Source organism: Babesia bigemina, assembly GCF_000981445.1.
Source record: "Babesia bigemina genome assembly Bbig001, chromosome : I".
NCBI classification, from domain to species: domain Eukaryota; phylum Apicomplexa; class Aconoidasida; order Piroplasmida; family Babesiidae; genus Babesia; species Babesia bigemina.
Genome location: NC_027216.1, coordinates 743035 through 765511, shown reverse-complemented (window position 1 = coordinate 765511; position 22477 = coordinate 743035). Strand labels below are relative to the sequence as shown.

General features: G+C 56.5%; 12 protein-coding genes across 12 annotated transcripts; 6 read left to right on the top strand and 6 right to left on the bottom strand.

Annotated features, from left to right (window-relative positions):
* Positions 1-95: 95 nt before the first annotated feature.
* On the bottom strand, positions 96-716 carry BBBOND_0103370 (hypothetical protein, conserved; the record flags this gene model as incomplete). The annotated part of the gene is made up of 1 exon (XM_012910753.1): positions 96-716. One exon carries the CDS (start codon positions 714-716, stop codon positions 96-98), a length of 621 nt encoding a protein of 206 aa, XP_012766207.1.
* BBBOND_0103365 (hypothetical protein, conserved) lies at positions 697-1827 on the bottom strand (the record flags this gene model as incomplete). The annotated part of the gene is made up of 3 exons (XM_012910752.1): positions 697-1649; positions 1685-1778; positions 1825-1827. The coding sequence occupies 3 exons, from the start codon at positions 1825-1827 to the stop codon at positions 697-699; spliced, it is 1050 nt and encodes a 349-aa protein (XP_012766206.1).
* A 260-nt stretch (positions 1828-2087) lies between these two features.
* BBBOND_0103360 (hypothetical protein) lies at positions 2088-3024 on the bottom strand (the record flags this gene model as incomplete). Its single annotated transcript, XM_012910751.1, has 5 exons — positions 2088-2425; positions 2467-2540; positions 2582-2712; positions 2748-2878; positions 2916-3024. The coding sequence occupies 5 exons, from the start codon at positions 3022-3024 to the stop codon at positions 2088-2090; spliced, it is 783 nt and encodes a 260-aa protein (XP_012766205.1).
* Positions 3025-3425: 401 nt separating this feature from the next.
* On the top strand, positions 3426-4408 carry BBBOND_0103355 (hypothetical protein, conserved; the record flags this gene model as incomplete). Its single annotated transcript, XM_012910750.1, has 2 exons — positions 3426-3576; positions 3855-4408. The coding sequence occupies 2 exons, from the start codon at positions 3426-3428 to the stop codon at positions 4406-4408; spliced, it is 705 nt and encodes a 234-aa protein (XP_012766204.1).
* A 126-nt stretch (positions 4409-4534) lies between these two features.
* Positions 4535-6483, bottom strand: BBBOND_0103350 (WD domain, G-beta repeat containing protein, putative; the record flags this gene model as incomplete). The annotated part of the gene is made up of 10 exons (XM_012910749.1): positions 4535-4640; positions 4676-4757; positions 4793-4892; positions 4933-5091; positions 5131-5360; positions 5396-5565; positions 5602-5714; positions 5752-5866; positions 5903-6064; positions 6425-6483. The coding sequence occupies 10 exons, from the start codon at positions 6481-6483 to the stop codon at positions 4535-4537; spliced, it is 1296 nt and encodes a 431-aa protein (XP_012766203.1).
* Positions 6484-6683: 200 nt separating this feature from the next.
* On the top strand, positions 6684-9868 carry BBBOND_0103340 (WD domain, G-beta repeat containing protein, putative; the record flags this gene model as incomplete). The annotated part of the gene is made up of 4 exons (XM_012910748.1): positions 6684-7151; positions 7190-8776; positions 8812-9015; positions 9053-9868. The coding sequence occupies 4 exons, from the start codon at positions 6684-6686 to the stop codon at positions 9866-9868; spliced, it is 3075 nt and encodes a 1024-aa protein (XP_012766202.1).
* A 523-nt stretch (positions 9869-10391) lies between these two features.
* Positions 10392-11540, bottom strand: BBBOND_0103330 (WD domain/ mitotic checkpoint protein, putative; the record flags this gene model as incomplete). Its single annotated transcript, XM_012910747.1, has 5 exons — positions 10392-10857; positions 10895-10953; positions 10992-11146; positions 11184-11409; positions 11445-11540. 5 exons carry the CDS (start codon positions 11538-11540, stop codon positions 10392-10394), a joined length of 1002 nt encoding a protein of 333 aa, XP_012766201.1.
* A 25-nt stretch (positions 11541-11565) lies between these two features.
* Positions 11566-15008, bottom strand: BBBOND_0103320 (Ser/Thr protein kinase, putative; the record flags this gene model as incomplete). Its single annotated transcript, XM_012910746.1, has 2 exons — positions 11566-11631; positions 11667-15008. 2 exons carry the CDS (start codon positions 15006-15008, stop codon positions 11566-11568), a joined length of 3408 nt encoding a protein of 1135 aa, XP_012766200.1.
* A 333-nt stretch (positions 15009-15341) lies between these two features.
* On the top strand, positions 15342-16197 carry BBBOND_0103315 (flavoprotein domain containing protein, putative; the record flags this gene model as incomplete). Its single annotated transcript, XM_012910745.1, has 4 exons — positions 15342-15458; positions 15497-15628; positions 15924-16013; positions 16051-16197. The coding sequence occupies 4 exons, from the start codon at positions 15342-15344 to the stop codon at positions 16195-16197; spliced, it is 486 nt and encodes a 161-aa protein (XP_012766199.1).
* Positions 16198-16330: 133 nt separating this feature from the next.
* Positions 16331-17241, top strand: BBBOND_0103310 (flavoprotein domain containing protein, putative; the record flags this gene model as incomplete). The annotated part of the gene is made up of 2 exons (XM_012910744.1): positions 16331-16778; positions 17000-17241. 2 exons carry the CDS (start codon positions 16331-16333, stop codon positions 17239-17241), a joined length of 690 nt encoding a protein of 229 aa, XP_012766198.1.
* A 271-nt stretch (positions 17242-17512) lies between these two features.
* On the top strand, positions 17513-19324 carry BBBOND_0103300 (citrate synthase, putative; the record flags this gene model as incomplete). The annotated part of the gene is made up of 1 exon (XM_012910743.1): positions 17513-19324. One exon carries the CDS (start codon positions 17513-17515, stop codon positions 19322-19324), a length of 1812 nt encoding a protein of 603 aa, XP_012766197.1.
* Positions 19325-19446: 122 nt separating this feature from the next.
* BBBOND_0103290 (gcpE protein, putative) lies at positions 19447-22261 on the top strand (the record flags this gene model as incomplete). The annotated part of the gene is made up of 9 exons (XM_012910742.1): positions 19447-19560; positions 19603-19708; positions 19747-19904; positions 19942-20091; positions 20135-20573; positions 20681-21567; positions 21697-21936; positions 21974-22108; positions 22148-22261. The coding sequence occupies 9 exons, from the start codon at positions 19447-19449 to the stop codon at positions 22259-22261; spliced, it is 2343 nt and encodes a 780-aa protein (XP_012766196.1).
* Positions 22262-22477: the final 216 nt, after the last annotated feature.

The following is a 22477-nucleotide window of genomic DNA, read 5'->3' as shown; positions in this document are numbered from 1 at the left end:
CCCCTGCCACGCACGTCAAACACACAACCACTAAAGCACATGTGCATAATGATTACTACGTGTTTTACAGACCGAACACTGCGCAGGTAACTGCCTCATTTCGGCGGGAACCTGTAGTTGATGGGCAGGTCGGGGTATGCCTGGTTGTTCCAGGGGTCGTTGCGTGAGAGGAACTGCGCCCTCGGCGGCGGCTTGCGCGGCGGGTTGAGCAGCTTGTCCGCGTCTAGCATGTAGTGGGCGCTCTTCACGCGGCGCCAGACCAGCGCGCAGTTGTCCTGTACGCTAGACACGTGCTCCGTGCGGTAGCGCCACAAATCGTCGCGCAGCAGCTCGTCCGGCGGCTCCGGGAGCACGTTTACGAGCTTGACGTTGCGGCACACGTCGTGCGTGTACTTCACGCGCCCCGCTGCAAGTGCGAACAGCGTTGTCGTCTTGGAAGATACGCCGACGTTCTCGCCCGGGTAGATCTTGAAGTGCCTGTTGCGCGTTACATCTGGATTCTGCGCGATGGTTTTGCGCTGCTTGACCAGTACGTCGCCTGGCGACACATACTCCGCCGAGAGCCGCTTCACGCCGATGTGTGCCTTGCGCGCCTGCCCCGTCGGCGACGCTCGTGCCGGACGCCGGTAGGCGGAAACCTTGACCGTCTTGTTGCGCTGCTGCACCAGACAAAACGCTACCGTCCTGACCGTCACGCTAAAATAAAGCGGTATCATTGCTACTGTTCTCGTATTCGCGCACGACCACCAGCGTGAGTGGCGTGGTCAGCTTCCATGACCACGCGCACTGCTTTAGCAAGGGCGTGCAGTACGCCATCCTTTGTGAACTTACCTCTGTGCTGTCACTCTCCATGTCGCCGAGCTGCTCCTCGCAGACGTATTCCTGAGATCTGTCCGCGTCACGGCCGATCCGCCGCTCATTCTCCCGGATGTAGGCGCCGTCTTCGGAGAACGGCAGCCACCTTGAGTAGCGCGCCACATTGCTGTTGGACGGCAGCTGGAGGAAGGCCAGGCACGTGCTTGCTATGGCCGTTGGAATCACGTACGCCGCCTGGTGTCCGACCCCCGGGAAGATGATGACCTGCGAGTTGTGGAAATACTTCCGGAACTTGTCGGCGCACGTGGGCGGCGTGACGTCGTCCTTCTCGCCGAAAATGACGAGCGTCGGCTTTCCCATGGCGCCAACCCGTCGATAGAGTTGCGACCCGCTCCAGAGCGGCACGCGTTTTACGATGCCCAGCATGCAGGCTGTTGAATTTGGGGTCACCAAAATGCGCCAAAGTGCGTCGTTCGTGAAGTCGTCCAGTTCCTGTTGCAAAGTACCTTTCATGATGGTTCTTTGACGAATGCAGCGCGGAATGCACGGTATGCAGCAATGGAACATCTTTACCAGACGAGCGCTGAACGGGCAGCGTGGAATGAGCCCGGCCGGCGATATCAGCACCATCTTCTCGACGAGGTCGGGGTAGCGGTCGCAGAATGCGGCGGCGACGCAGCAGCCCATGGAGATGCCCATGATCGAGAGCTTCCGATCCTCCAGGTGGAGGTGCGCCAGCACCTCCAGCGCCTGGTCGACGAAGAAGTCGAGCGAGTACTGCCGTCCGAATACCTCGTATGGTGGAATGTCACTAAGTCCATGCCCGTAGAGGTCTGGGGTAGGTTACTTGCACGGCCACAGAACCCACCGAATGTGACCACAGTGAAGTCGCATGACTTCAGCACGTCGCAATAGTTGTCGAACGCCGAATGTGACGCGTTGAGGCCGTGGAACGTCAGTACCTGATGTGTATGCGGCTGTTGGTATGGTGACGTACCACGTGCTGGCCATTTCCTACTTTTCTGTAGTTTATTAATCCGTGAGATCCTTTGAATCGCTTGCCCAGCTTGAAGGGACACCGTATGTTCCGTCGGAGCAGGTAGTCCGGAATCGAGTAGCCATGCGATAGACACCACTCCAGCGACGGCCGCCGGCTCTTGGTGGACGTCTCACTTTGCTCATTCATTCTTTATACGCATATTTCTAGCACGGTCGGCGGCATTCGTCGCGAGCGTGGTGCACCGCGGCTCGTTCCATGTGTGCGTGCCGCGTCACGGCAATCTGCTGCAGAGCGCTCTGCGCTGTTCCCGAATATGTGCTGCGGCATTCGAAGTCACACTGAATGCCACTTCTAGCCTCGAGCACGTATACGGGCTCCGTATCGTGTCTGTCCGTCCTTGCTGGCTCACGTCGATGTCGCCCTGCCGCAAGACGTAGGTAGCGCAGCAGGATTCCATCTGCGAGAGCAGGTCGTGGCATCTTCTTGAGCCCATTACGTCGCCGAGGTCAACGGTGGTGATGGACTCCACCGCCAGGAGCTTTCTTCGGAGCTTCGCCTGCACGGCCTTCAGGTTTGTGACGTTTTCCTTCGTAACTATATTGTGGAACTCTGAGCGGTTGTTCAGATGTATCAGTGGCACCTAAAGCTACCTTTAACGTGCCTCGATGCACCCTGATGGAGGCAGTGCATGTACCTTCTGACGGCCTTGGACAGTGGAGACGCGCTGCATCACAGTCAACTCTCGCCGTCTGCTACCTAACGCACCTAGTGACATCCAGGGCGATAACGTAGTGTGCGATGAACGACACTCCGTCGCATATCTTCTCCATCTGAGCGCTTGCGACGCCCGTGCCTCTAGACACCTCCTCCATCACGGTCGCCCCAACGGCCTTCAACTGACGACGGTGAACGAGCGTGGAATCTCACCTACCTTCGCTTTGAGGTGATCCACCAGGCGCGACTTCAGCTCAAACGTGCTGGGGAACGGTTCCGCCTCATGAGGCGCCTTTGCGTATCGGCGGCAGAATAGGCACAGGGAATCGTTGGGGTCATTGCATACATCTGCACTCGCATGCCTCCTTAGCAACGCCAAACCTACATAACGGCGTGGTTGCTTCATCTGTGGTTGTGGTTGCTTCAACGAGCGAGGCGCCTAAGAACGCAGCCGCCGCCACGGCGAAGGTCAACGGTGTCCTTGATAGAAACATTGTATCCAAAAGTCCAGATTAGGCGTTTGTCACCTTCCCAATAATGGTGCAGTTCACTGCAGCAGCAGCGACGTGTTTTGACTAGCCTGGGAAGCATTAGCGCATAGACGAAGGCCACGACGTGGAACGCCAAAGAGAGTGCCGGGCGCCGTGACGGCCGTTGCAGGCCGTCACCCGGCGCCTCAGAGGCACGCAGTCGAAGGTGCAACACTCAATTGACTACGAAGACACCGCGCCAGCACCCCAAGGCGCGGCAGCACAACCTTACCACGTTGCCCCTCGGCACCGGCGTACAGCATGAGGATGCGAGATTCGCCGTGACAATTCGTTTTTCCGCAACTTCGAGCAAAAATAGCAAATCGCTGTGGTTGGAGCATATCGCGTGGTGCGAAGAGGAACCTATGTGCGCCGAGATGAATCAAGAGGCGAACAAGGAGCGCGCAACCTCCGGGCACTCGGACTGGTACCAGCAGTTTTACGTCCACGAATGCGATGCTGAGTGTTTTTTCAGCAGCATCTGCCATTTGCTGTTCTACATGTCGGCTTTAATAGGTGGGTCGTCGTTATCGCTCTCCGCAGCAAGCCGGTGACGAAGGTGGCTACACATCTTGGTATTCATCGCGCCTACGTGATACTATGTGTTGTGATGTGTGTGTATGGGTGGAAGGATGCCTTAAGTGCCGTAACTGTGCGTTATTGTGACCGTCTCAGCGTTTTTTTTGGTTGCTGTGGGCGCTGGTATGCCACTCGCCTCCGTCGCCGCTATTGCGCATTGCGTGTTACACCCGAGCCTTTAAACACTATTATTACCCTCTAACATGATTATGCAGTTGGTCTACAATGGTTCTGCGAGCGCCTGCGCTACTCCTCGCCGGCCACGGTCAAGACCATAACCCAGGACATCCAGGAGTGTTTGCTCATGCTGGGCCGCATGCTTACGAGCAACGAGTACGTGTCAATCGCCGTCGCTCGTTGCCGTGCTGAGCTGTTGCGCTACAGCCACGTAATCTCGCGTTTCGCTCCGCAGCTGGAACCCCTCCGTGAACTCGTTGCGGCGTACAACAAGAACGAGAATTGGCAACTGCTCGTGGCTCTCATAACTCTGGCCGTCGCGTACTCGGTGTGCCTCTGGTTCTTGAGGGCCGTCACGGACTATTTGAGGGAACGCAAGATGCTCTACTTCTGCGTCAACATGCAGCCTGCGGGAGCCGCCAACCGCGGGCTCTACACCAGGCTCATGGTCGAGAAACTCAAGAACACACCTGAGTTTCGCAGGCTCAAGCAGCAGCGTATGCACCAGGGCCCGGAGGCGTGGAACTGGCAGACGAGGCAGCGCATGGGGGAGCCGATGCCCTCCGACGATATGTCCGACGTGGAGTTTTGAGTTGTGAGCCGCTTTCGAGCTCCGCAGCGGCCCGAAGACCGCGTCCCTGCGGCTACTGGATAAAATGTTGTCGTAATATTTAACCCGACGGAGCGTTTTTCAAGATCGTTTTAATCACCTCCGCCTCTACGCCGGGGGTTCGAAGAAACTGATAACCTTGCAGCTGCTATCGTCGATCAGCAGGTACAAGGCCATATCGTGCTTGGACGCCAGGACGTCGAAAACTGCAGCTCTGCGACTGTTTGACGGCGCGTTTGCCCGACTCACCGGCCCATGATGCTGCTGATATCCGCCTCCTGCGATCCAGTGTCAACGCAGTACACCAACACCTCGTTCGTAACACGCCGGCCTGTGCGTTTTGAGGTTTAACCCTACGTAACCCACCTGTCTGCACGACCGAAAAGGTCGTGACAAATCGTGAGTTGAACATGAAGTCAGAGGATGCGCGCATAACGCCGCGGCTGACGCGGCCCACCGACGTGAGCTGCAGCCACTTGACAGCATGAACCGAACAATCAAACTACCTCTCGCATCATCCGTAGATCTGTGACCTTCGTGGTTCCGTCTTGCCCGCTGGAGGTGAGGTAGCGCCCGTATTTTTCGCAGCGCACCGACAGCACGGGGCTGCCGCCGTGCACGCCTTCCATGGTGCGTAGCACGTCGAGGTTCTTCCCGTCCCACATCTGCGCGCAATGTGGAAGCGTGCGTTGACAGCCACCCACCAATATAGATCCGTCGTCTCCCGCCGTGAATATGAGGCCTCCCGTATGCAGCACGTCGCAGCCGTTGATGCTGCCGCCCTGGTGCTGCCGGCGCGACTGGTTGGAGGTGTAGCATGCTCGCGTGGTTATATCGTACAGGCGCACCACCGGGCTTGAGGTGCCCACAACCAGGAAATCACCGCAGGGATGGAAGCGCAGACAACGAATCTGCGACGAGTCACTCAGCCTCTCTGGCACAGCATGTCCAACGTCACTTGCGACTCACGTATATCGGTGACTGAATGAACGAATCCGTTCGCTATGCTGACGTCGTGGATCAAGATATTGCACCCCGCGCCACCCGATGCGATTATGTTCCGCCTGGGATGGAAGTCAATTGCATCGATCTGCTCCTGGTGCCCCTGTAGCCGGGTGGTGTTCTGCCAATTGGGTTTTCTGAGAGCTGTATGTCACGACAGCGGCGACACCAACCTTCGTATAGCCTCTCCGTTGGCGGGCATGGTCGGAATGACGTGCAGCGCCCCGCCCGCGCCAGCCGTCGCCATGAGGCTGCCGTCGTGTGACTCTGCGACGCATCGGCAAGGCTGCGCGTGAATTGCCGCCGAGATGCCCCAAACTTACCCTATACGTGGGGAAGTCGCAGAATGGCGCGAACCCGGTGAGCCTGTACGGCTTATCTTGCGGAGCGCTACTCTGGTGCGCCTCGTCCAGAACATCCTGGAGCCGCAGCTCGTACCTGCCAACCGATACAGCAACGGCCAACGCCACCTACGCATTTTCAGCCGTCTGCACGTCGCTGCCGCCCGCGGCGGCCACCACCCGAGAGGAGAGGTAGGCATTGTTCCGGAAGAGGTCGAACAGGTGGTTCCTCCGCAGCAACCCGTTGGGCTCTATCTTCAGCTTCTGCTTTATGCTTGCGGCGGCGTCCTCCAGGCTGCGCAATCGTTAGCAGGAGATACGCGTGGTAGAATGCAACGAGAGTCAGGTGGCTGATGGACGGTGCCAGCCCGGGCGTTTCCGACGCATAGACAGCTCCGACACCAACAGGAATAGACACACATATGCTAGATACACACATTAATGCGCCGTGACGCTACGCATCTGCCTCCAAAGGACCGATACCACGCTGCCGGAGCGCGGCGTCGCTGCGTAATCGGCAACTTTGGAGACGTGGCAGCCCCTAATGCAACACAAAGACCGTATTCGGCACCACCAGTCACCACGTTATCATATGAGCCATTTACAGCCCCGTTGCCAGCAACGGGCAACGGTGAATCCAGTCGACTAGACCTACTCATCGTCGTGGAGCTGCTGCAGCAGAGCCTCGTAGAATAGCAGCTTCTCGCTGTCCATGGCGCCGATTGTTGCTACTACTGCGTCAGGTAGACATCTTCGGGAATTGCGATCGACAAAAGCAACAGGAGCTGCCACCCGCCCAGCGCGGGCGGCGTAGCGCCGTCAGCGCGGCGACTTCCAACAGCCGCGGCCGGAAGCGCCACCATTAAAATTTCCACACGATATCGCACAAGTCAGTATCTGCTAATAGACGGCTAATGGCTTACAATGTGTCGTCCCTCGTGACCGCGCTGTCGGAGAGTCGCAGGTTTACCAGTTTCGCAAGCGACAGCTTCCGCCTTCTCCCGTCGCGGCAGCTCATCATATCGCAGCATGGCGACACGCTGTTCGCGCTGCCGCGCCCGAGGAGCGACAAGACCGAGGACCTGCTGCTGAGCGAGGACTTCGTTCAGGGCGAAGGCAGAGAGGTGGCGCAGGACTACTTCCAGCGGCTGGCCGTCGAGGACCGCTCCGCGGTGTGTCTGCTGGACGCCAACGAGGAGAATCTCTATAACGAGACTGCGCGTTCGTCGAAATGCGTTTACTCGGCGGGTGGATTGGCGGCGTATGCCGTGAACCACGCGGAGGACACGCTCGCCGTGGCCCTGTGCAGCGGCATACTGGCGCTCTACGACATTGTTCATGAGGGATCTGCCGTGTCCCTCAAGATTAATCGCGAGTTCAAGGTCGGTTTCGGAGCCAATCACCGCTCATGTCGTTGTAGACCAACACCCGTAACGTGACCCAAATCTGCTTCGACTCGTCGGACGCCTACGTCGCGTGTGGAAGTGTGGACGGAGCAGTCGTCGTGTTCCACGAAGGCGCGCCTTTCGCTGCGTTCCACCACCAGCAGGGCCACATCAGCGTTCTGCGGTTCTATCCGAAGGGCTTGCGGCTGCTCGCCGGGACGCAAAATGGCGACATCGTGATGTATTGCCTGAAACACAAGGCGCCGATTGCGACGTTCCAGGACCACCTGAGCGAGGTGAACGACATCGCGTTCCTCATTGCTGAGGACGATGCGCAATCCGGGTTCGTGTCGTGCGCCCGGGACTCCTACGTGTGCTTCTGGAGCCTTGACGTGAAGAAAAAGGACGTCAAGGGCGCGGTGGCCTCGCACAACGTGTTAGTCAAGAAGCCCTTCAAGCGTCTGATGCAATTCGAGAGTGTGATCGGGATATCGATTGTCAACCAGGGCCTGAAGAATAAGGGTACTGCGCCGTGGGCGCTTTTCGTAGCCACCGAGTCCGGCGTGCTGAGGCTCATAGACCCCATAACGGAGAAAGCGCTTCTGAAAAGAACCGCCGTGTACGGCCAAGGGGACGAGCTGAGGTCGGCCACGCTGTGCAAAGCGTCCAACGATATAGTGGTGCTGGGATCCGCAGGTACTCTGGCGTTCTACTCCGTCAACCTGGAGCTCCAGCACCAGCTGCTGTGCAACGTAGATGGCGCATTCCAGTTCCACTTGTTCCAAGGGCCGCTTGCGGTGGACGCCCGTGCGCTGAGAAGGCCGCAGGCAGAGGGCACCACGCGGAGCGACGCGCCTGCCGTCGGCAACGAAGGTAGCGTCCCGGACTCTACGAAGAAACCTTCCAAGAAGAAGGCGTCGAAATCCGCCGACAAAAATGCAGACACGCGTGGCAGCAGCGCAAAGGATGCGATGGACGTGGACTCCCCCGCGGAATCTGGTGACACCAAAAATGAGGTGCACTCTGCATTGGGAAAGGTTGGCGCCGAGACCAGGGCAGGTGCTCGGGATCTGCAGTTCTCGCAGCAAGATTGGCTGCACTCGCTCGAGTGGTTGAACAGCCAAGTCGCTAAGTGCGTGCCGGTGGTCTTCATCCTCTGCGGCGATGACGCCATTCGTCTGCTCGCGCTCGACGGCTGGGGCAGCTGCGTCACCCTCGGGCTGGCCAACGAAAAGCACCGTCACATGGACACGGTGCTGTCGATAGCGTACTCGCAGAGTGGCAACATCTTGGCATCCGGTGGCAAGGACGAGCGCGTGCTCATATGGGACCTGAGGACGCTCACGGCGGTCATCACGATCCCCCTCGATGGTCTGAACGTGGCCTGTATCGCACTGCCCAGCGGAATCAGCACGGACACAACCACCTTCAGGCTGATAGCCACGGGCAACAACGTAATGAAGTCCTTCGATGTGCCGACGTCCTGGGCCCTATCGGCTCCAGATGCGTCCACCGTCCTCTCGGCGTGCTCCAAGCAGCCCCTGTCGATCGCCAACGCGGCTGCCACTGCGGTGAAACACAAAAAGCCGATAAATGCAGTTGCCTTTTCGCACAACAGGAAGGTGGGCGCAACATCGTGTCTGACCACAAATCGCAGGTGATCGCCTCGGCGGGCAGTGACAAGATCGTGGTGATATACGCGGCAGAGAACCTTATTGTGAAGGGCGAATGCGTGGGACACCGCCGATCGGTGCTGTCGGTGGCATTCACTACCGTCAACAAAACCGTCGTCAGCGCCTCGATCGACTTGACCATTAAGATATGGAACCTCAACGACTTCAGCTGCATCAAGACGCTACAGGTAACACCCCACGAGCAACTTATCGATGTGCATTCAGGGCCACACCAAGGCTGTGATGCGCGTCGTGGTGCTGCCGAACGACCTGCAGCTGCTGTCGGTCGGCATGGACGGCCTGGTGAAGGTGTGGAACATCAAAACGTCGGATTGCATATTCACGGCAGACAACCACTCGGATAAGGTGCGGTATAATCGACGTCTCTGTGGCATATCGGTGCAGGTGTGGAATGTTGAGGTTGCGGGTTCCAACCTGATGACCATCTCGGGCAACGGCGTGCTAATCTGGTGGCGCGACGTGTCGGCTGAGGTGGAGGCGAAGAAGCTGATGGACGAGCGTGAGGAGGAGCTGAAGCGCACCCAGGTGGAGTGCCTGGCTGCGGACGGCAAGTACAGCGAAGCTCTGTGCCTCGCCATGGAGCTGCGCAAGCCCTTAATGGCTAGCAAGATTTTGCAGCGGCGCGCTTCAAACCAGCTCTTCCGCGTTGAGAAGGAGATGCCGCAGGACGATCTTTTCAGGTCATGGGTTGCGCACCTCAAGAAGGTGGAGGACAGGAAGAAGATGCTGACCATCGCGTTCGACTTCGTTCAGCTGTGGGTGTCCAAGGGCTCCACCAGCTGGATGGCCAACTGCCTGCTGGGCGAGCTGATCGCCCAGTTCACGCCCACCGAGCTGTTTGTGGTGGAGGGCATGGCGCAGCGCATCGAGAGCATCCTGTCGCACCAGTCGTCCCACCTCACGCGCTTCCTGAACCTCTCCGAGAAATCGCACCTGCTTGACATTTTGCTCGGGTACAACAAAGAGCTGTCTGCCGGCCTGAACGCAGTCAAGATCTCCCACAACATCCTGTATAAGTGACGGCACTCACTTGGCGTCGCTGCCGGGGCTCGGAAACGTAGCTGCCGTACCTCGTGGAGCGCGCAACTTTCAACGCAGCCATCCTTAAAATGCGAACAGAATTTAAATTCAGCTTTTAGGTGGCGTAGCCCGATTCTGCCTATTCACATCGTAATGGCCACCGTTCCATCGTTGCACAAAGCTCCCTGGCATGGAACGTAATCAGAACACTAGTGATGTGCCTATATCTGAAGTGTCGTGATCGTAGCGCGCAGGCCGATTCAGCAGCACCAAACGACCATAAAAGATTCTCAACCACGTAAATAGGTGCCACACGACACCTCGGCGACGCGGATGATTCATCCACGGCCTGATGACCCTATGGGCACCACCCGCGCATCGGCCATCCGCCACGCTATTCGGCAGCGAACACAACAACTCGCCACCATACCGTCGCAACACGAACTGCCATGCAAATGAAAAGGCATGTAGCTCCAAATTACGATGTTGCAGCCACGCTGACTCCTGCTGGTCAGGTATGCGGTTATTTCGCGTAATTGCGCGGCTTGCACTCGTCGCTGTTGATGCCGCGCACCAACACACAGGGCCGGGCCGCCGGCTCGCCCTCCAGCTGGTAGATGTCCGATACTGCGATTGCCAGCTTTTCGCCGGTGTTGTTGAACGAGACCGAGGAGACTGACGTTGGTAGGGTGGTGGTCCTCCACAGACGCTTGCGGCTCAGGCCGTCCCAGGCGCACACGAGCCCGTCTGCGCCCCCAGTCACGAATGTCCCGTACCGCGGGTGGAAGTCGATGCTGTTCACGGCGTAGGCGACGTCTGAGTCGGGCATGGTCTTCTTGCGGTGGCACTTGAATGCGTACTGCTGCGATACGGACTCAGGCAGCTTGGAGAAGTACTCCCAGGCCACCCGTCCTTCAATGGAGCCGAGTGCGAACCCGCGGTTGTCGGGGAAGCATTTGATTGAGCGGAACTGGAACTTGAGGACTCCGCTGCGATGCGCTTATGGCCATGGATGCCGTAACGTACTCTTTGGTCTCCGGCGTCGCGAACCCGCTGAATCCGCGCGATATGTCGTATATGTAAACCTGAGCGGCGTGCTCGAATCGTTGCATCTGCTACCCACCCGCTTCATGGAGTCGCCGACGACCAGCGTGTTGTTCAGCAGATCCATGCAGTGCACCTTGCCGTATATTTCTACCTCTGCGACGGGCCTCTTGGCGGCAATGCGCACGTCGAATGCGCGCAGGCGCTTGTCCCAGCCGCCGCTTATGACGACATCTGAGCACCGCTGAGATGGCGAGCGTCCGAAACGTACTCAGTCTGTTGTGGTACTGGACGCAGCGCACGGGGGCGTTATGGCTGCCCAGCGTGACCACCTTGCCGGTTTCCACGTCAAAGACGTTCACTTTCTTGTCGAGATCTCCGAAGGCGACCTTTCGGTCGTCCTGCAGGAAGGCACAGTCGAGCACCGGGCTGTTCCACGAGCATCTTCGCAAGACACGTGCGCGGTTCGCGTCGTCGACGTGGTAGAGCCTCAGCGTCTGCGAAGTGTGTCGGCGGGGCGGCGCAAACCGACCTTGTCCCAGGAGGCGACCGACAGGTGATTGCGCGAGCGGCCGAAGAGGACGCGCGATATCACGTCGGTCGGCGGGTCATCTATAGGTACCAACATTGCGTATTATACGTGGCAGATTAAATTACAAGTAGCGCCTGTATACATGCTGGCACACCTGGTTCAACACCTCACGCTCGTCCCATAGAATCTGCGCAACGTCAAGACACGGGTGATGCTACTTACCATTTCGTTGCCCGTGTGGACGAAAATAAGCTTGTACTGTACATCCGTCGGCGGGTAAGTGGCCTCGAATTTGCCCGTTTCCGTCGTTGCGGCCCCGCTGGCGGAGCTGCCTGTCCAGTGCTTGACGATGACGAGCACCTCGAGCCTCGACAGCGGCAGTAGCCCGCCGGAGATGTGCTTCCTCAGCTTGCGGACGCTGCTGGGGTACCCGAGCTGCTTTTCCACCACGATGCCGGCCTTGTACATGCCGTGCTCCAGTGAAACGGCCCGGTGCACAACGTCCTGGATGGAAATGCATATGAGCACCTGCGGGAACAGCTGGTAGCCGCACTGCAGTCCCACCATTCCGCTCTTCCCGAGTATCGACGCCTCCTGCTGGAGGAAGTGCGATATTAGCGGGTCCAGTATCACCTCGAACCCAAACGCGTTCCGCTGCGGCGGTCCGAATATTGTGCCCTTGCGCTGCGGCAACAACGAGTTGATGCAGCCTCCGCCCACCAGTCCGTCGAACACCCGCTTACCTACCGTGTACTTCACGTTGAAACTGAAGTTGGTGTACTTGCTCTCGTGCCAAGGTGCGAACCCCAACGGGACGAACACGAACTCGCAGTCCTTCAGGGTGAGATAGCGCTCCATGGACTGCAAATGCCGGGCGAGGGCGTTGAACTGCATGACCTCGCGCCCGAAACTGTGCAGCGTGCGTGCGATGGAGTTCATGTAGTCACCCACGGGGGACACCACTCCCGTGGACAGCAGGGCGGCAATCTGTGAGACGCAACTGCACAGCGACTCGGAAGTGAACCCTGGCACGGAAACGGCGCGCAGATATTCAGCCAGCCGCTGCTTCATCACGTTGGTGCGCTTCGCGTTCTCCACAATCAAATGCCTCACTCCCTCCAACCACCTGCCATGCAGTCCCACGCCTTCCTCTAGTATCCGGCACGCGAAGTGCTCGTATGTCCACTCCACCGTCACTGAGCTCGGCACAAACCGAATGAGCGGCCGCACTGCGGTGTATATGAGCTCGGCTGTGAAGAACGTGTCGAGGGCGTCGGAGCAGGACCCTATTTCCTGGAGCAGGATGCTGTAGTCTGCGATGATGTTGTAGGCGCAGCGCCACGACTCGCACGGATGGTGTCCTCCCGCGGGGTCCCTGGTGTACGCCTTTCCCCAGTACCAACGGCGCATCACTATCAGAAACACCGGCGGGATGTACTCCGCCAGTGCCGACAGAATGCAGGTCCGCAACTGGCACGTCCGACCGTCGTTGAGAAGCAGGTGGTATTCCAATTCACTTTGTGGGTCGTCCTCGTCCGCACTCGCCACCACAAAGAGGGGCGCTTCGAAGCGTATCGCTCCCCTACGCCCCAACTCCTGCGAGTACCGCCGCAGCAGCTCCACGTTGACGTAGCTGCTACTGGCCGAGTCGTCCGGCAGCCTATTGAAGTACGAGAACGTGGAATCCGCCGTCTCGTTGCGGCCAAACATCGAGGCCAGCAGCTGTGTGGACTCCATGGAATGCGGGTACTGGGACACCACCTGGTACAACGTCCACGTGTCCAGCTTGAAGCATGCGAAGAGCTCGCTCTGAAGCAGCTGGCTCGCGGAAGGCCGTTTAGTTGGGTCCACGCTGAGCATCGACTCCAGCACTTTGAACACGCGTGTCTCTACGCGCGACTGGAACTCCGACGGCCACTTCTTCTCGGTCGTCGAGAACGACGAGAGCACCTCCGAGCGCTCCATGGTCGTGCTGAACGGCGGCGAGAGCATCTCGAAAAACACCACCCCCGCGGCGAAGATGTCCACCTTTTCGTCGTAGGGGCATCCGCGCTCCTGCTCCGGCGACATGTAGTGGATCGTGCCAACCACGCCAGTGGGATTCACGCCTGTCGACATGGACGACGGGTCGGTCCGCATCTTCGCCGTCAGTCCGAAGTCGCCGAGCTTGATCGATAGCGTTTCATCCTCCGATTTCAGGAAGATGTTGGAAGGCTTCACGTCGCGGTGAATAATCCGTTTTTCGTGGATGTAGCTCAGCGCCTCAAGGATCTGCCGTAACAGCTCGACCGCCAGCTGCGGCTTCCCCAGCAGGCGGCCGTCCGACACCGCATTGAGGAGGGTATCCTCCGCGCAGTACTCCATGAGTATGAACAGGTACTTCACCGGCTTCGACTTCCGCCTGCTGCTACTGACGTGCCGTACCTTGGAGTTGCGGTGGCTGTTGACCTCCCGGCTGACCTGGTTTTGCAGTCTGATCTTGCGCTGCAAAGAAGAGTGCACTCTAAAACCTCCCATGAGGGAGATGGAACCACTGTCGAAGAGTGGAGAATGTACGTTCTTGCCAGCGTAGCTGAACTGCAGGCTGTGGCTGCCCTGCCGGGGTTCCGGTCCTACGAATTTTGACATGATGACGTCATATGGCTCCTCGACCCACGCGTCGTAGTACCGTACGATATATCGATGCTGCAAGCTCGCCAGAACCGCGGCTTCCTCATGCAGCGTCCTCCCGTGGTTCTTGTAGATTGGGATCTGCTTCAAGGCGTACGCGATCCCGTTGCGAGAGACCTTCGTCACGCAACCGAAAGAGCCTGAGCCAAGCACCTTCTGGTGATCGAACTCTCGGTAGTACCGCGAGTGCATCGCTAGCAGTTTGTGCAACCTCGCTGACTCGATCCGCGTGCCCGTATAGACGTCGAGGTGTCGACGTCCGGACAGCAGGCTCACGCTCTCAGACGGAGTGACAGACGACAAAATCTCGCGCGACTCATCGCTTAGGCTTGAATCGCTGCAGTAGTGCGATGACGTGTTTCCCTCCCCCGGCGTTAATGAGCCGTCGTTGCCCTCACGCTTACTTCCAACTGTTGCCTGCTTGACAGTCTCCTGAAGGTACCGGTAGAATGACAGTATCCGGTCACGCAGCCCCAGAGCCTCCGACGAATCACTACGTTCCTCCAAGGAAGGCGCTTGAAGCCGGTTGATGCATGTTCGCTCGAACGTTTTCTGGGCATTGGATATCTGTATAAGTTCAACCCTGATGTCGCCCTGCGGGAACTCCACCGGCACCTCCACTCCCAGCGTGATGACGGTATCTCGGTTGCGTTTAACGCTGTGAATGCAGCCTGATAGCGTGATTACCACCTGCAACTGGCATGCCGTAGCGGCTTCGTTACCACCACTAGACGCCTCAAACACAATGGATGACTGTTCCGATTCCTCCTCCTCTGGGCCCTGCGATAAGAATCCTCGGTCCACGATATATAGCGACACGCCTTCGAGCTTTATGAGGCATTCTATATCGTTCCGGATCTGCTGGCTGACCGATGTCGACGCTTCCCGCAACATCGTATGTGCCACCTATCGAATCCCGCCCATTTCGGCCTTGCCAACGCGGTGGAATCCACGATATCCGCAGAAAGCGCGCTTATACACCCTGCAGAGTACCGCTGCGCCCGCGTATGTGAGGGGTGTGCTTACAAGTTGGATGACCAACGCTCCACCATCCGACGCGAAGGGTGGAAGGCTGAGGGCCTGGAATGCGATTCGGCGCTCAGCGCGGTTAACACATTCGTGCGCACAGCAATAAATACGCTCCCAGTAATATAACTACGTAGGTATAGTCCGACCTTCGCGCCGCTGCGTTAGCAAAGACACGCTGCGCTCCTTGGGGGGAATCTCATGGCAGAGCACCGCAACTTGTTGATTGGCGTTACCGGCAGCGTGGCTGCTATAAAACTATCTGAAATTATAGACGATATCAAACAGCGCGCGGCGCAAAACGCGCAGAGAGTGGAGGTAAGCTCCGCTTTTGCCAAGAGACAGGCGTGTACCAGATCAGAGTCGTTGCCACTCAGTCCGCTATAAAGCTGTTCAAGCAGTCCATCGAAACCAGTGGCTGCGAGATACTCACCGACGACGATATCGAGTCGCCGTATACACGAGGAGACCCTATACTTCACATAGAGGTAAGCTTCAGAGCGCAGCCAATTGCGGCAACAATCCGGAGCTTCTGCCGGGTTCGCAGCGGATTTTGCGCGCACTATTCACTGTGTTGACCGTTTTTGTGTTTTCTCTATATATTATCGTCCTACATCCACGTGCCATCCAATGTCTACTCGACCTGCGAGGCTGTTGGATATTTGTGTCTAAAGGGTGGCAAGTACTTGACTTATTTACCAGCATCAGCCAATATCGCCACAACGCAATAACACCTGAAAAAATACCCTGTGCATCGTTGACGGCCGTATAACCCTTTTTCAGCTGAGGCGCTGGGCAGACCTCTTCGTCATATGCCCACTGGATTGCAATACGCTCGCCAAGATCGCTAACGGTCTCTGCGACAATCTGCTGGTAATAGCGGCGTGTTCGTGATACACGTTGCTGTCAGACTGATGTGGCCCGATGCTGGGACTTTAGGAAGCCGTTATGGGTTTATCCGTGTATGAACCCCTTAATGTACCAGCATCCAGTTACGGCGGAGCAGATATCTAAACTACAGTCGTTCGGTGTCAAGGTAAATTTTGGTTTGAGATGACTACCGCCACATTACTGACAGGTCGTGTCGCCGGTAGTTAAGCTTGTAGTCTGCGGGGACTACGGCCAGGGAGCGCTACCGCCTCCAAGCGACATCGGACGGGACGTCCACACTGAGCTTTTCCAGCGGCCAAATGGGGATCTTTCAGAGCAGCCTGAGCGATAGGCTGCGCGAGACCAAGCACGAGATCAACCGTGCCACGAGGGAGCTTGAGCGTCAGCGTCTCAAGTATGAAAGGGAGGAGAAGTCCCTGGTACAGAAGCTGAAGTCGGAGGCCAAAAATGGCCGGATGCAGAACGTCCGCCTCATGGCCAAGGACCTCGTGCGGAACCGCAAGCTGGCGCTGCATTACGCCAACATGAAGTCGCAGATGGGGGGCATCATGAGTCAGCTCCAGAACGCGCAAAGCACGAACATGATGGCCACCAGCCTGAAGAACGTCAACAAACTCATTGCGAAAGTCAGCAACAAGACCGACATAGCGGAATTCCAAACAATCATTCAGTCACTGGGGAAGGAGAGCGAAGTCATCAACCTCAAGCTCGACGTCATGGCGGAGACTTTGGACAACTCGCTAATGGGTAAGCTTACATGTTGTGAAAGAGCATCCAGCAATGCCCATATTCTGGTGTTATGTGTAGGATGTCCCGTTTTACGTGACAAGCTTCATTCTATGCGGGATTTCATGCTACGTGACACTGCTTTTGTGGCATCATTAACTCTACGTGACCCTTTCATTTTAAGCCTCATTTCGTGTTATCTAACCATTTGATCTATGCTATAAATTTCATCTTGTGTGCAGATGTCGACAGTGTTGACGAAGAGGAGAAGATCATTTCCCAGATTCTGGAGGAGCTGGGAATCGACGCATCCGCCTCTATCCCGTCAGTGAATGCGTCGACCATGCAAGAGTCGGGTGCCACGGTTCCGGTCCAGGCGGAAAGTGTGGGCGCAAAGAATGAAGTGCACGACTCACCCCGCGCCACGTCGGACGATCCGGATAGCATCGAGAGCCGCATCAATAATCTGAGGGCCAAAAAGTAGTCGGCGCCACCGTGAGACCAACTACCAGCCACATTTTAAACGTGTGTATGTTGTCTGTGCCGTTTTGTGTATGATAACCGTGTTTGGTGAAGCCCAGCTGCGCGCCTGTACCTTGTAGTGTGGCGGCGGACGGAACGTGCTAGTATTATTCTGCACTTTTGACGAATAACCCATGAAATAAACGCTTTTGCATATTATACATGTATATTTCGCGGAATAGGTGCGTCGTATCGTCGGTTTACACACTGCTGTCGAGTTGCCGAGTATGACCATGATCGGTGAAGTTTTGCGCCTGTCGATAAGCTCTAAAAATTTTAACTCCTACGTCATCGGGAGTGCGAGGGCGCACTTCCGACGCGGGATTCCCTGCAATGGGAGTGAATCGGGTCGCCACTACCACGCGAACCGCGTGAGCAGCGTGCTGCGTGGCAGCGCTTTTTCGGAGTGTAAAGATGGTACGCCTGCGGTTGTGAATCTGCGCAGTTGCACTATAAAAGACATGCTTTTAACAACGCGGCGTGAGGAATCCTCCTCGTCGGCCCTTACTGCTGGGTCAGAAGGCACACGGTGCGAGCGGGTCACGAAAGCGGTTGACGCGCTCCCAGCAGCGTCAATCAGCTCTTGTGGATACCCGCTCGCGCGCATGACGGGAATGCACCCGTCGAAACGTCCAGCGCTGAACGACGCGCTGAGGCTACGCCATGCTTATAGTTTCGCCACCCATGCGGCTGCTGCAGACAATGTGGAGTGCGGTCCCGGTATTACCGCGCTATGCTCCAAAATCGAGGAGTTGTTGCGCGTGAAGTCGGAGCAGCTCGTGACGCTGCGTAAGGAGTTCGGAAAAGTCACCGTTGGCGAGATTACGGTTTCGCAAGTTTTGGGCGGCATGCGCGACATCATCGGCATGAACTGCGAAACTTCTTTGCTGGACGCCAACCGCGGCATCACCTATCGTGGCCTGACCATTGCGGAGCTGCTTGAGAAGTTGCCTGGCGCAACGGAGGGGAACAATTGCCCGTATTCCGAGGGGGTGATGTGGCTACTCCTGACCGGGAAGATCCCCGCCGCCAGCGAGACCAAGACTCTCTCGGCCGAGCTTGGCAGGCGCGCCTATGTGCCCATGCACGTATTTAAGGTGATCGACCAGCTGCCGACTGACGTCCATCCCATGACCCAGTACGTGGCGGCCGTGGCGGCCCTGCAGTCGGAATCCAAATTCCGCAAGGTCTACAACGAGAAGAAGTACTGCAAGGAAACAGCCTGGAGGCTTGTTTTGGACGATTCTTTGAATCTGATTGCCGCGAATCCTTTGATTGTCGGCTACATCTACAGGAGAACGTTCGTCGACCACACCATCAAGGACGGCAAGGGGATGACCTATGACCCCGAGCTCGACTACGCCGCGAACCTGGCGAAATTGATCGGAATCGATACCCCGGAGTTCAGGGACATGATGCGTCTATACATTGCGGTGCATGCGGACCATGAGGGTGGGAACGTTTCCGCGCACACCGCCCACCTGATCGGCTCTGCGTTGGCAGACCCCTATTTCTGCTTCGCCGGCGCACTCACCGGATTGTCTGGCCCATTACACGGGCTGGCGAACCAGGAGTGCCTTTCGTGGGTGAACAACATGGTGAAGGAGATGCGCGGTCAGGAAATCAACGTTGAGACCGTGACCAAATTCGCCAAGGATACTCTGGCTAAGGGGCAGGTGATCCCCGGTTACGGGCATGCGGTGCTCCGTGTGGAGGACCCCCGTCACACAGCGTTTGTGAAGTTCGCGCACAAGCATTTCCCCGATGACCCGCTCGTCAAGATCCTCGACGTCTGCCTTGAGGCGATCCCGCCCGTGCTTATGGCGACCGGAAAGATCAAGAGCCCGCATCCAAACGTCGACTGCTCCACCGGCATCATCCTGTCCCACTTCGGCATTAAGGAGCCTGACATGTACACCGTCTTCTTCGGCATATCGAGGGCCATCGGTATATTGGCGCAGCTGGTGTGGGCGCGTGCCCTGAAAATGCCCATCGAGCGTCCCAAATCCCACACACTGGACAGCTTACTTGAGATGTGCAAGTAAAGCCCCCAAAATGTAAAGTTTGATTTTGATGTGTAGTCCCTGCACTCCCTAATATGTGGCTCCCGTAGCGCTGCTTCCGCGGCGCACTAAGGACATTTTTGAAGTTTAATTTAAATAATGTAATGGGTATATGGCACTTAGTAGTTTATGTGGCTGCAGCTGCCCTAACTACCGTAGAAGCGCTGCGCCGTGGCGAATCAGCTCTGACCTTCGTCTCGCTGACGCCATCGCAGAAGGTTAGACATCGAACCATATGGAATGTCTCATCTATTTTGCAGCACGTTGACGGAGGAAGGTCGCTGTCTAGCGCTGATATCGCAGGTGCAGCCGATGGAAGGTCACGTAACTCCCTCCGAGCGGCTGCTTCCACCAAGTCCGCACCTTGTAAGCGAGCTCAGTTTCGTAGTATCATCTAGTTGCAGTCAGTGACAATGTTTACTGCGAGTCTGTCACTGAAAGGGTGCGCTTCCCGACACGGGCCGTCAAGGTAGGCAACGTGACCATCGGAGGAGGCAACCCTATCGCACTGCAAACGATGACGTCGAGCGACACCAACGATGTTGAAGCAACTGTGGATCAGGTAAATGTCTATCGCGTACTTCTCCAACAACCGGCAGATTATCCGATGCCAGCAGTACGGTGCCGCATTGGTGCGACTCACCGTGCAATCACCCAGAGAAGCCAGAGCGTCAGTGATCATCAAGGAGAAGCTGCTGGCAAAAGGTTGCCACATCCCGCTAGTGGCCGACATCCACTTCAGTCCCAAGGTAGGCTCCGACCTTCCTGAATGCCACGTTTGACTTTGCGCAGGTGGCCCTCATGGCTGCCGAGACGTTCGACAAAGTACGGGTGAATCCAGGTAACTATGTGGATGGGAGGAAGGATTGGGACGAGAAGGTTTACGAGACCGAAGCTGAGTTTAAGGAGGGGGCGAAAAAGATTGAGGAAGTTTTCACTCCACTCGTAGAAAAGTGCAAGCTGCTGAAGCGCGCCATTAGGATTGGCACCAACCATGGCTCCCTGTCGTCGCGCATAATGAGTTACTACGGCGACTCCCCCAAGGGCATGGTGATGTCCGCCATGGAGTTCGCCGATATCTGCGTGAAAAACGACTTCCACGACATGGTGTTTTCCATGAAATCGTCCAACTCTTTCGTCATGGTGCACGCGTACCGCCTTTTGGTGAACGAAATGTACAAGCGTGGCTGGAATTACCCCATACACCTCGGCGTGACGGAGGCAGGGTCAGGTAAGGCAGCCTCTCTGTTGAGCGTATCGTGAAAACATTGACGCAAATATGTGCCACGTTCCATTTTTACACCCACATCTGATAAGTGTTATCATCTATTTTTGCAGTTGACGACGGCCGCATCAAGAGCTCACTGGGAATCGGGGCGCTGCTTCTGGATGGCATTGGTGACACCATAAGGATGTCGCTGACTGAAGACCCCTGGCTGGAATTAGCGCCGGCTAGGAAGCTGGTCAATTATGTCGAAAGCTTGCAGCAGAACACCAAATCGGAAACCAAAAGAGCAGTTATGCGGGAGGACTTCAGGGACTTCAACAACATCGCCCGCAGAGACCTCGAATTCGGCGATTCCATTTTGAAATTTGAGGAAGGCAAAAGCACCATACTGAATCCAGACGGTTCTGTGGGCTGCTTTGTAACGCACGAGGATCTCGCTGACCCAGTGACACTGTATAAGGCCCTCAACGTCGTCATGCAGGACGGACTACCCCATCGTGGGTTGAAATCCGTAGATTTCGTGTACATGGAGGACACTCCCATGTTCCACGACTCAAATGGGCAGCGAGTGCTGAAGGAGCTCATAGAGGGCGGGTTCCAAGTGCTGGCGCCGGTGGATCAGCTGCAGGAGCAGCCCATAAAGTTCGCCATTGGTGTGGTTGACCTTTTGAAGCTGGAGGAATTCCAAAAATCCCAATCGTACCCGAACTACCCGCACGCTGACTCACGAATAGATTTCACGGACAAGATCGCTGACTTGGCCGTGAGGATCACCGGGCACGAACCGGACGCCGCCATCGAGAAGCTGTGCAGCATCGGTCGTGGAATCTCGAGCAAGGCGCTTGGCTCAGGAATTCCAAGATTCATTGTTCTAGATATAGACCCTAAATTAAACCACGTAGAAACTGTGCGGCGCATTTTCGGGATTTTGATAAAGAACGGCTCGAAGCTTCCTGTCATTCACCAGGTGGATGCCACCGAGTGCTTCGACCACGAGGTAAATGACGTTGATTGCAACAGTTCGCTGCGTGGTTTGTAAATGATCACATGTTGGTATTAGCGCGCACGACTATCTGTGTGTTTGCGTTCATAGTTACAAGTTGTAACAACTAATGATTCTTCGCAGGAAGTGGTGATCAGGGTCTCCGCCGCATTGTCGACCCATCTAATCGACAAATTAGGAGAGGGACTAATAATAAAATCGCGTCTGCCTCTATCGGAAAGCAACGACATTGCTCTGAGCACTTTGCAGGTATTTAATTCCGTCAACCCTTCCATACCGCGCCTGCAGGCTGCCAGAATGAGGAGCTTCAAAACAGAATTCATATCATGCCCATCATGTGGGCGTACCCTGTTTGATATTCAGGTATACTTCTGGTTATTTGAAATGACAGCTACTGCAGAAAACAACCGAGAATATTAAGAAGCGTGTTGGGCATCTGCCTGGTGTCAGCATTGCCATCATGGGTTGCATCGTCAACGGGATCGGCGAGATGGCTGACGCAGACTTCGGATACGTCGGAGGCGCGCCAAACAAGGTAATTTGTCACCACGCTAGAGCTTACGAATCCCCACAGGTTGATCTCTACGTAAAGAAGAAACTGGTGGAGCGGAACATACCACATGAGGAGGCATGTGATCGCTTAATTGATCTCATCAAGCGACATGGAAAATGGGTTGATCCGGAGTGATTGTAAACTCCACCATCAATAATATACAATTAAATATGGACGGAAATATATGTGTCTGGTTGGGTATGTTGTAGATGCTACGTATGAAATGTGCCGCTTGTTATGCTGACCGATATCCATTTTATTGACTGCACATGTCATAATCAAGACACAAATCATTATTCTGCTGGGGATATACGCGATTGTAGGACTATTGGGGGGATGACGCGTTGAATA